This window comes from Cupressus sempervirens, chromosome 2, assembly GCF_028749045.1.
Source record: "Cupressus sempervirens isolate cs-2001-9-10 chromosome 2, ASM2874904v1, whole genome shotgun sequence".
NCBI lineage: Eukaryota > Viridiplantae > Streptophyta > Pinopsida > Cupressales > Cupressaceae > Cupressus > Cupressus sempervirens.
Genome location: NC_143119.1, coordinates 397,802,610 through 397,812,932, shown reverse-complemented (window position 1 = coordinate 397,812,932; position 10,323 = coordinate 397,802,610). Strand labels below are relative to the sequence as shown.

At 32.5% G+C, this 10,323-nt stretch overlaps 1 protein-coding gene across 1 annotated transcript; it reads right to left on the bottom strand.

The window, feature by feature from the left end:
* Positions 1–330: 330 nt before the first annotated feature.
* Positions 331–795, bottom strand: LOC149572812 (uncharacterized). The gene has a single exon (XM_089815887.1). It carries the CDS (start codon positions 793–795, stop codon positions 331–333), a length of 465 nt encoding a protein of 154 aa, XP_089672013.1.
* Between the last annotated feature and the right edge of the window lie 9,528 nt (positions 796–10,323).

Sequence of the window (10,323 nt, the reverse complement as noted above, 5' to 3'; positions counted from 1 at the left end):
CTTTAATTTTAACTCATCCAAAATGCAATCTACTATGTGCAACATTAGCATTTACAGTGATACATACTCATAAACTTACACTTATATGAACTTCCTTTTATTATATAAAGTTTGATTTATGCTTTCAAATTTAATACTTATTGGCATATCCCTTGCACCTAACTCATAGGAGATAATTTTTGAAGTTGTTAATATGACGATAATATAGTTATTTATATTTAAAGTCATAAATTTAAAATACTTTTAAACTATATTTTTTGAAAAAGAGGGGTAAAAATTTATTCAATCAAATGCAAGTTACAGAGCAATGGCCTAAGGCCCAAAATCACACTACATACTCCTGTCCTCCAGTAGCAATTGATCAATAATCTCACAATACTCAGAATGCAACTCATCCCTACCATTAATATCCCATCTATCCACCTTCTTTGAAGCCCACTTTGCCAAACAGTCCGCCACTTTGTTCCATTCGCGAGGGATATGAAAAAAGGAGACAGAATCCAAGGAGCTACAAAGGCTAAGAATTTGTCTAGCCAAAGAGGCAAGTTGCCAACTGACATCCTCCAACCTTTGGTTATTCAGCATATCAATAACAATTTGAGAGTCTGACTCACAAATGATCCTTCGCCACCCTAAAGAGCAACCACACTCAATAGCAACTTTAAGAGCCAGGGCGTCCATCAAATTATTAGAATGTTGACCCTTATACACAGAGGCAAAAAACCACACCACCGTCATTACCTCCACCAATAGCCCCAATACCAGCATGACCAGGGTTCCCACGAGAAGACCCATCTGTATTAATCTTCAAGAACCCAGCCGGGGGAGGAGACCACCTCCCATCTCGACAAACCCTTCGCTTAACATGGCTAGGTCCTTTTCTGGGAGTGCATCCCACATGTTATCTCCTAGGTTCAGATTCCTCACAATAGCTTGATCCCGAGGATCAATAGTAACAGACATATCACACTTTGCATAAATCGTCTCCTGAAGCCTATTGAGAATCTTCTCCCACAATTAGCAGCTTCGTAATTTGGAATCACAAAAAAATTTGCAATTCCTTTCCAACCAGAGATTCCAAAGAATGAAAATCAGTCCAACCATCTAGGCAACTTGTAAGAAAGGAGTCTTCGTTGGAGGTCTGCCCAAACTTTCGTAGAAATCAATAATAGAAGAAGCATGAATACAACCATGACACCAAGCCTCCCACCATCTGTGCCATATCTCTCTCGAAAAGGGGCAGAGAAAAAAAAAAGAGAAGCACACTCCTCATTGTGCCAACAAAGACAACAAACTGAAGGTCCATGAAAGCCAAATTTGCGAAGATTCTCCCAAATGAGACATTTCTTTTGAGCCAACAACCATAAGAAAAAGTTACATTTGGGCCATGAAAAGTTGCTCCAAACGTTCTTCCACCAGTGCACTTCAGTCAACCCGTGTAAGTTCCTGTCAGGAGTAACATAGCCTTGGGCCACTATAAATTTACCTTTTGGACTAGGATTCCAAGCTAAGTTGTCCCTCCCCTTGAGAGAGCTGCAAAACCTATTCGCCAAAACTCTAGAGAGAAGGACATGGTCCTCATCAGAGCCGCCAACCAGCCACTCTTGAGAATCCTTTCAGCAAGCCACCTCAACCTGACCTAGGCATATGACACTCTTAAAATGCTCCACTTTAAGCCAACCTGCATTAATAAAAGAATGGGAAAGGGGAAGAAGCTGGGGAAAACTAGAGAGAATGGGAGGATGGCCATCCTAAGGGTCTTGCCAAAAAAGAGTATCCGAGCCTCCATTACAAATCCAAAAGAGACCCTCCTTAACTAGTTGGGCTCCCTTCTTAAGTGTATCCCAAATACAAGAGCCTTTACCCACCAAAGGAAGTCGTGGCACCTCAGAGCAATTTGCACGAGAAAAATACTTCTGGGAAACTTTTAAACTATATTTAAATATAATTATAATATTTAATATTTTAAATCTGATTCATTTGGAATTTAATAATTTTTAATTAATTTAAATTTAAATTTAATGTTTCTTCATATAATAAAAAGTCTAATTGTGTATTGTACAAATAGAAATATAATTTAAAAAACTTAAAACCTATTTTTGAATTTCTGGTAATATAATTGACTTAATTTTTTTAAGGTTCAACAATAGTATTAAAATATTTATTATTCATTAAAACTTCATTTTATCTTAAAAAAATTGTGTTACTAAATATATAATATAATTATGACTTAAAAATATATATGAACATAATCTCAATTTTTTTTTTGACATATCTATTTCTATCCCTCTCCCTAATCCTACTTTGTGTGATGTTTAGTGGGATGATGTGAGTGTGTTAATGTTAATGTTAATGTTAACTTTTATCTTTCTAGGTTAAAAATTGTAACGCCCCGCCAAGGGATCCAAAAGAATTAACCTAAAGTTTTACTAAGTTTGCTAAACATTTTTTTTAAAGTAAGAAAGTATAACATACACATCAAACACATAGCAGCGGAAGCAATAACATGTAATCATCAACAAACATACATAAGAGGTTACATTCCTTAAGGATCTCAAGACGTTGAGTCACATTTAAATTAAATTAATTCTAAGTCTATCAACTACCATATCCACATAAAAAATAATAATAAGAAAGTCCAATGTCTATATAATATACATTTGTTCTGAATGCCTCTTGGCAAATTAATTCGGAATGCTCAATCATCCACTGTACATGTCACAGGGTATGAAAGGCTTAAAAGAATATACATAAGTAAAAATAGATATACATCATTCTCTTCGGATCCATGATACACGTGCAATAAAATAAATGAAACCATTCCCCATACATGACACATCCATACATCCATAATGATAAAAGATCTATCCTAAAATCTAACCATCCATCATAATAATCCATGAACAAAATGAAGGTAAATGCCATCAAAGAAAGCTCCAGCCACGGTGACCACAGACGGATCTCAATGGTAAAAGTAAAAAGCACTACCACCCGACCACGTGGAACCTAAATGGTCCACTCCCACTGTGCTGAGGAGATAGTCTCAAGTCCCAAATAGGATAACAAATCACATAACACAATACTCTCTAAGTCTAAGAAATCTTAAAAGTATACTAACTCAAAGGTTTGAACACATAGATCGACATCTAGACCCAGAGGCACCACAAAGACACACGTAGAAAATCTACTATGCAAGTAGGAAAGTGTCATCGCAAAAGTCACGTAGAAGTTACTCGAGCAATCCCTTAGGAATCTCGGGTCCCTAGTGATTCTTGCGGCCACTAGTATCCTCTCATATTGACAAGGCATACCACGAAATGCAAGGTCATAACCAAGCGTTCTCTCTACCCCATCCTAGCCTGTACTAGCACTCAAGGCATGGGAGAGAACATACAATTATCTTGTTAGGTTCATTTTCTCTCATTTAGTGTAAATGTTTTCAATTATTAAAACAACTTACAATGGGTTTCTCCAGCCAGCCTCTTAGGGCCCCGACCCCATTGCAAGCCACTTCCCGACTCTACACATAGATAACCTACCCTAGGCTCATAAAATCACAAATCAAAGAATTATAATAAAATCACCTCAGTCTTATACAAGCAACTAGAAGCATCATAAATATAACCCACAATAATCACATTAGTTCTCCACGAGCAACTGAATAGCATCAAATAATAATCATAATGATCACAACAAATCTCTATCAGCATCTGAAGGCATCAATGATAAATCACAATATCCAATGGTTCTCCAACGAGCAACCAGAAAAGATCCCAATAATAAAACACAAAACTGACCGAAGACTCCAAAATGGTCAAGTCAAACATGTCACAACATGACATCATCAAGAGCATACCAAGACACTTCAATCCCATCAAGGCGATTGAAAAGCAACCCAAGTATAACTGATCGATGACTCAAAAATGGTTCAGTTAGGTAACTCAAATACATACACCTCAGCTTCACACAAAGAAACTGGAAAGCAATAACAAACAATATAAACATCCATATCATAGAGCATATCAACACATCACCATGGTTGGGTTTAGAAAGATCGAGAACAAATCATCATAATGTCACAATCGCATAACCCCAGAGCCTCTAGTAAATGTCCTAAACTGGTCAACACTCTAAGACCACCCAAACCCCAAACATAAACAAAACATAGAAAGCGTCATAATATCATAGTTCATAGTAAAAGTTCCAACTTTCATTTTAGTGTGAGTTTTTAAATAACTAAGTTTCATAGTTTACCCCAACGAATTAACCCGATTCTTATAATTAATCATATCACAACTTAAAAGTATTAATAATCATTTATTAAATTATTAAAATAATAACAATAATTGATTATTAAATAAAAATCAACCCAATCCCATTAATATTCGATCTTCTTTTTCAAAAAATATAATTAACAATTATTAATTGATAATTATTATTAAATTCATACTTATTCAAATATTTACTTTAATAACTATTAATTATTTAATAATTATAAATAATTTAATAGTTAAAATTATTGACCAGATTCATTGATAAATGATATTCACTAAAATATTAATTAATTAATAATTTTTTTTTTAAAATTAATATTTTTAACTATGAAGTAAAAATCATATATATATATATATTTAAAAATAACATTTAACAATCCATTAATTAATTACATAATTAATATTAAAATAAATTTAATTACATTAAAATAAAACAATTTTTAAAAATTTAAAAAAAATAATAAACTGGCGTATTTTTAATAAGCCCGTCGACTTAATTAAAAAGGGCTTGCGGCTTGCCGCAGTCCTGCGGTCGCAGGGCCTGCGGCGGCAGGTACTTGGTACCTGACATCGCAGTACCTGTGATGCAGGTACTGTCGCGCAGAGCCGCGGCAGTGGGGGTGGAGTACGAGGTAATTCCCTCCCCCCCCATAATAATATATTATATATTTTTTTAAAAAACAAATTTAATTTATTTAAAATAATAATTCAAAGCCCCCCCCACAATAATAATAATAATTTATTATTTTTTAAATTTTTTTTTATAAAAGATTACAATTTAATCTGATAGGAAAATAAATCGAACTAGTCGAATTTTCATTCTAAGATTTTCATTTCTAAGATCAAACATTTTTTTCAAATTAAATTTCTCAATTCAATTTTAATTCAACCCAAAACCCGATTTAATCCAAATTCCCTTTTTACCTACAGATGAGGTTTTCTAATTAGTTTTCCAATCTAGATTTACAGATGAAATCGAATAGCAACAGATCTAGAACGAATAATTCACACATTCGAGAAGACAAGTTCTTACAATCACGAAATACACAGAACATATTAAATTTCTTAAATCATTTAGGGGTCAAAATACCAGACCCTACCTGAACCTGATGCTAATACGCAATCCCCAAAACTGTAAGAGGACTCGCTTCTCTTTAATAACTTTCTTCTGAAAATCCTTCCTAGAATTCTCCTTCTCAAATTTGCTTACAAAAGTTCTTCCCCAAAAATCCTGTCTCCAAATTTCCGGTCCCTTGAAAAATGAACCCCCAAGTTGTGATAAGGAGTTTTCTCCTCAAATCAGGGCACTAATTGTGCGTTCACCCGAGAGGACTCTTTGCTCAACTGAGTTAACTCTAAAATTAACTTGTATTAATCTTTGCTTTATCTTTTAATGCACCTTAAATGAATTATTAAATAACTTTATTTAATTTTCCACTTGACTTCTATTTTAAATCTTTATTACTTTTAAACCCATGCGCACTTTATGAAATTAAAATAACATTATTATTTTCACTTATTTTATCTTTTAATTAATTTCTTTTATTTTCAACTCTTGCTCGCATCATGCGATCTGGAATCTTTTAATAATTTAATATCCTTTTTACTTTTAATTTATCTTAAAAACTTAATTGATAAAATATTTAATTAACTTAAATAACAATACTATTTAGCATTTATTTAAAAAAATGAACTCTAAATATATTACTATTAAATTAAATAAATATTATCACGTTCTGAATTTATACTTAAACTTTTATCTCCAAATTTAATTCTTTTATTTAATTAATTTCTTAATTAATTAAATATAATTAAATATTAAAATGTCATAATAATTTTCTATTAAATTAAATCATTAATTAATCTTTTAATTAAACTTAATTAATAGAAAATACACCAAAGACTCATAAAGACAACATACGAAAACCCATCATAGAAAAATACATACTAAATTAAACAAAGGGTTATAATCATGAATTAACGTCATCCGACGCATTCGGAGGGTACTCAACTCGGATACTTGTCCTAATTATCAATTAGTACAAATGACTAAACGATTTAGGATTTGGACTTAAGATTTATCTCCCCCCTCTTACCATTGAGATAATGCGATAGGGTACGCTCATCCTGGCAATTCAGGGAAGTCGATACCCGGTACCTGCAACCTGCATAAAATTCACGCATGTACAGACACAATATTCTAAACTAAACAAGCAATGGCATGAAGTGGTGCATCGTGTAGATCCCGACTAGTAGGTGACTACGACTCCCTTCCTTAACCACATCAGAAACACCATACATAAAAAAAAACAAACACGCACACCATACACATACAGTATGAGGTAAGTATCCATAAGAAAGCACATGTGATAATAAACCATCTAACTAATCATCATTGATAACTGAAAACACCAAATAATCATCATACATATATGAAATATAGAGTACCAAGTAATCTCACTATTTAATAAACTGAATGTAAAACAATATCCAATAATCTGAAAGTAATGCTACTAAACATCAAGTATAAAACTGGCCTAAAAAAGTTTGGCAATTAAAACAAAATGTGAACTAGGGGCAGGCACTACAAAAATCATCTACACTTTTAAAAAATAATTTAAATAATATCACATAAAATCTTTGTTAAAATTATAAGGTTTGGAACTTTAGAGATATAAATCATCAAATTTTTTTAGAAATTAAAATAAAAAGACTATATTAGTGGAAAAAAATAAATAGAGATAAAAAGAAATATAAATAATTTTGAGTGTAGTAAATTAAATTTTAATAATTTTGTAGTAGATATTATGACATTTCTTTAAATAGATTTATTTCAGAATCTATACTAGTTTTAATTATAATCATGAACCATATATTCTCTTAGTTTTAATTATAATCATGAACCATATATTCTCTTAATGTTAATTCTAGTATAGATTAACACTAATAAAACACCATTAATAATAAATTAATATATACTTAAAAATAAGAATAGAAAAAAAACATTAATACATATATAATTGACTACTTTATAACAAAGTTATAACCTCTGCACTCTGCTATATTACATATTAAATCTCTATGAATTCAAGCTGCAGCACAAGTTATTTCACTGTAAAAAGAGGAAATGAAGCACAATGTATTTCAGTGGAAAAATGAAATGAAACCCAATTTTTAAAAACTGCACCTCCGTCCTCTATTGTAATTAATTCTTGAGGTTTCCAACTTTTAATCCCCATAACTGTATGAGGGGCTGAATAAATAGTAGATGTTGAGTTTATTCAATGCCATTTATTTCTCATGTGAAACTTTTGATTGTTAAATGGTACTTACTGCCTTCTTCTCTTTCCTGGCTTGTTCCGACTGACAGACATTCTTAAATGCAAGCGATTACCGCCATATTCCCTTTGCTTGGAAGGCAAGAGTTGGAATTTTACAGCATTGTAACATCGACATTATGAGCCTGGAAAGTGTGGTTACATTGATTCTTATTAGAGTTATTGGACTTTAAGACATCTCTGCAACACATGACGTTGAGTTTAGCAATAGGAATTTCATGCATTTTTTATATATTAATCGTTAAATGGTCTATTTACAGGTATTGGGTGACGAAGAAGAGCTTATGGGACAACTACTTATTGATAGCATCTACTTCTTACATCTTTATATGCCTTAAATTTCAATATAGAGTTATATTTGGTGTTTTCCAATTGTTAGGGGAAACGAGTCAGTTGTAGCTAATGTAGGCATTCTAAGAGCTTTATAGATGTGGGACAGCGAAAAGGTTAATTTTAAGTTCTTCACTTCGACAAATTTCTATGATCTGAGAGGACCTTTTATTTGGTCTGTCAATGCTATTGTGATAAAGTAATTAAATGCTTGACTTGCTTAATTATTCATGGTTTTCCTTATTTTCATTCGTGTCCTCCCTATAACTTACATGCATTGTGAAGAGAGTAATGTCCTTGAGTTTAAACTCATTGGTAGAAAGAGTGACAACATAGTGTGGAAATTGGTTGAAGCACTTCTCTCTTTGGTAGATTTATAAGTGAATAGATCTCATTTTTGAACTATGTAATGTGTTGGCTATAGAGAGTAGTAGAGAGAGTAGGTAGAAGACATATTCAATTGCAATTGTCCGGATGTAATATAAGAATGTCTTTTGGAATGCTAATTTGAGAATTCAATTTTACAGAATCATCACAAAATTGGAATAATGTGTACATACATTGCCTGACAAGTAAGTTCCCATCAAACCCACAAATTGAAATCTAAAAGATAAAACAAGTCGACCTTTGATTGGGATCTTCGTCACTGCTCATGTGGATGGATAACCATCCATTTCAATTCACCACAAAATATTATTGAGAATCCTTATCCAAAAGCTTTCACAATGCACATAACATTCATTCACTGGGAAACACATGAAACAAAAAATTGTTGAACTTTATAAGGTCATATGGTCTATTTGGGCCCGTTTGGTTGCTGGAATACGAATAAAAAAGTTGGAATACATTTTTCCATTTCCTGTTTGGTTCGTCACTTGGAATAGGGAATAGGAATATGTATTCCCATTTTGCCTCTAAAATGAGCTTATACCCATTCCAAAAAAAACCTGTTATTGGAATAGCCATTCCTATTCCCAATATTACATGCCTATTCTCCATTCCTATGCCCGCGACCAAACGGGCCCTTTATGATTGGTTATTTCAAGATGCCTTTTGGCCTTTTCAGTATTGAAGGGCATCATTTTTAATGGACATTATGCTTATGTTCACATCGATATTATTCTTCACCATGACTCAACCACAAATGTTTACTTTGACCACAACTTGGGGACCACGATTGTGTCTATCTCTTTTCTTGTATATTTTTTATAGAAAAAGACATCGATATAAAACACCCTTCCCAAATTGGGCTTCTTCTTCTTGGAGTTGACCCTTTTGAAAACCTTTCTTTAATGATCTTATGCTCTGGAGTTGCTACATGTTTTTGTACTTGCTCTTCCTCCTCTAAAGACCTCATGCCCTCTCATCTAAACATAGCATATGAATCTAAGTTAGAACCTAGAACAAAGTTATAACCTAGAACGAAAATGCTTCAGCAACCAACGACACACCAGGTATAGTAGATTTTACATTGAGAATTGATATGGCCTATTAATAGTTAGTGTCATAGAAGTAGAAAAAACAAATTGGACTATAAAGAGACTAATGGTACATTTTATAACAAGCATAAAGTTAGTGCCACATGACTATCTCCTGAACTGGCCTAATAATGAGTTTCTCATAGGATGATATATTGTATTACTGAAACGATTACTTATTTACAACTATTTTGAATAGTGGGTGTTACTACTGATTAATCAGAAGCTTATGCTTATTTATTTTCCATGCTCTCATCTTCAATGATATATCTTTTATTAATCTTCATTGAAATAAATACTTTGGTATAAATATACATTGTTTTTTTTAAAAAGTAAGCGTAAATGCACATAGAATATAGTGGTCTTATGTTTCAAATGATTGTAATGGTGCTATTAGAAATATACAAAATGATAGCTAGAGGAATAAGGAGAAGTAGGGAGAGGGGAGTTAGTGAGTAAAATGAATAAGAGAAAGATAGAAAGGAGTAATAGAATTGAAAAGATTGATAGAGATAAAAGTAGGGAGGGAAAAAGAGAGAGTGTAGATAAATGGATCGAGATCAAATATCAAAATAGGGAAGAGGAGAGAGGATGGGGAGATGAAGAGATACAATGATAAAGATTATAAGGTGATAGATAGATAGATCAAAGATATATAGAGGAAATAGAGTATGGATGTAAAGAGGCTAAAGCTAAAGAGATGGGAAAGACATAAATAGAGGGAGGAAAGATTGTCTATGTGCATATGTAAGAAATATATAGTAGGGATAAGAGAAATTATGAGTCAAAAAGAGACACATGGATATAGAAATAGAGAGGGATATAGATCCATTAATTTGTCTCAATATAATCCTTTGATATATATATATATTTCACAGTCGAAATAACCCTTGTACCCCCTAA

Excerpts from the sequence above, each read along its gene's own strand:
- LOC149572812 (XM_089815887.1), bottom strand. The coding sequence starts at position 795 with ATGGGTCTTCTCGTGGGAACCCTGGTCATGCTGGTATTGGGGCTATTG.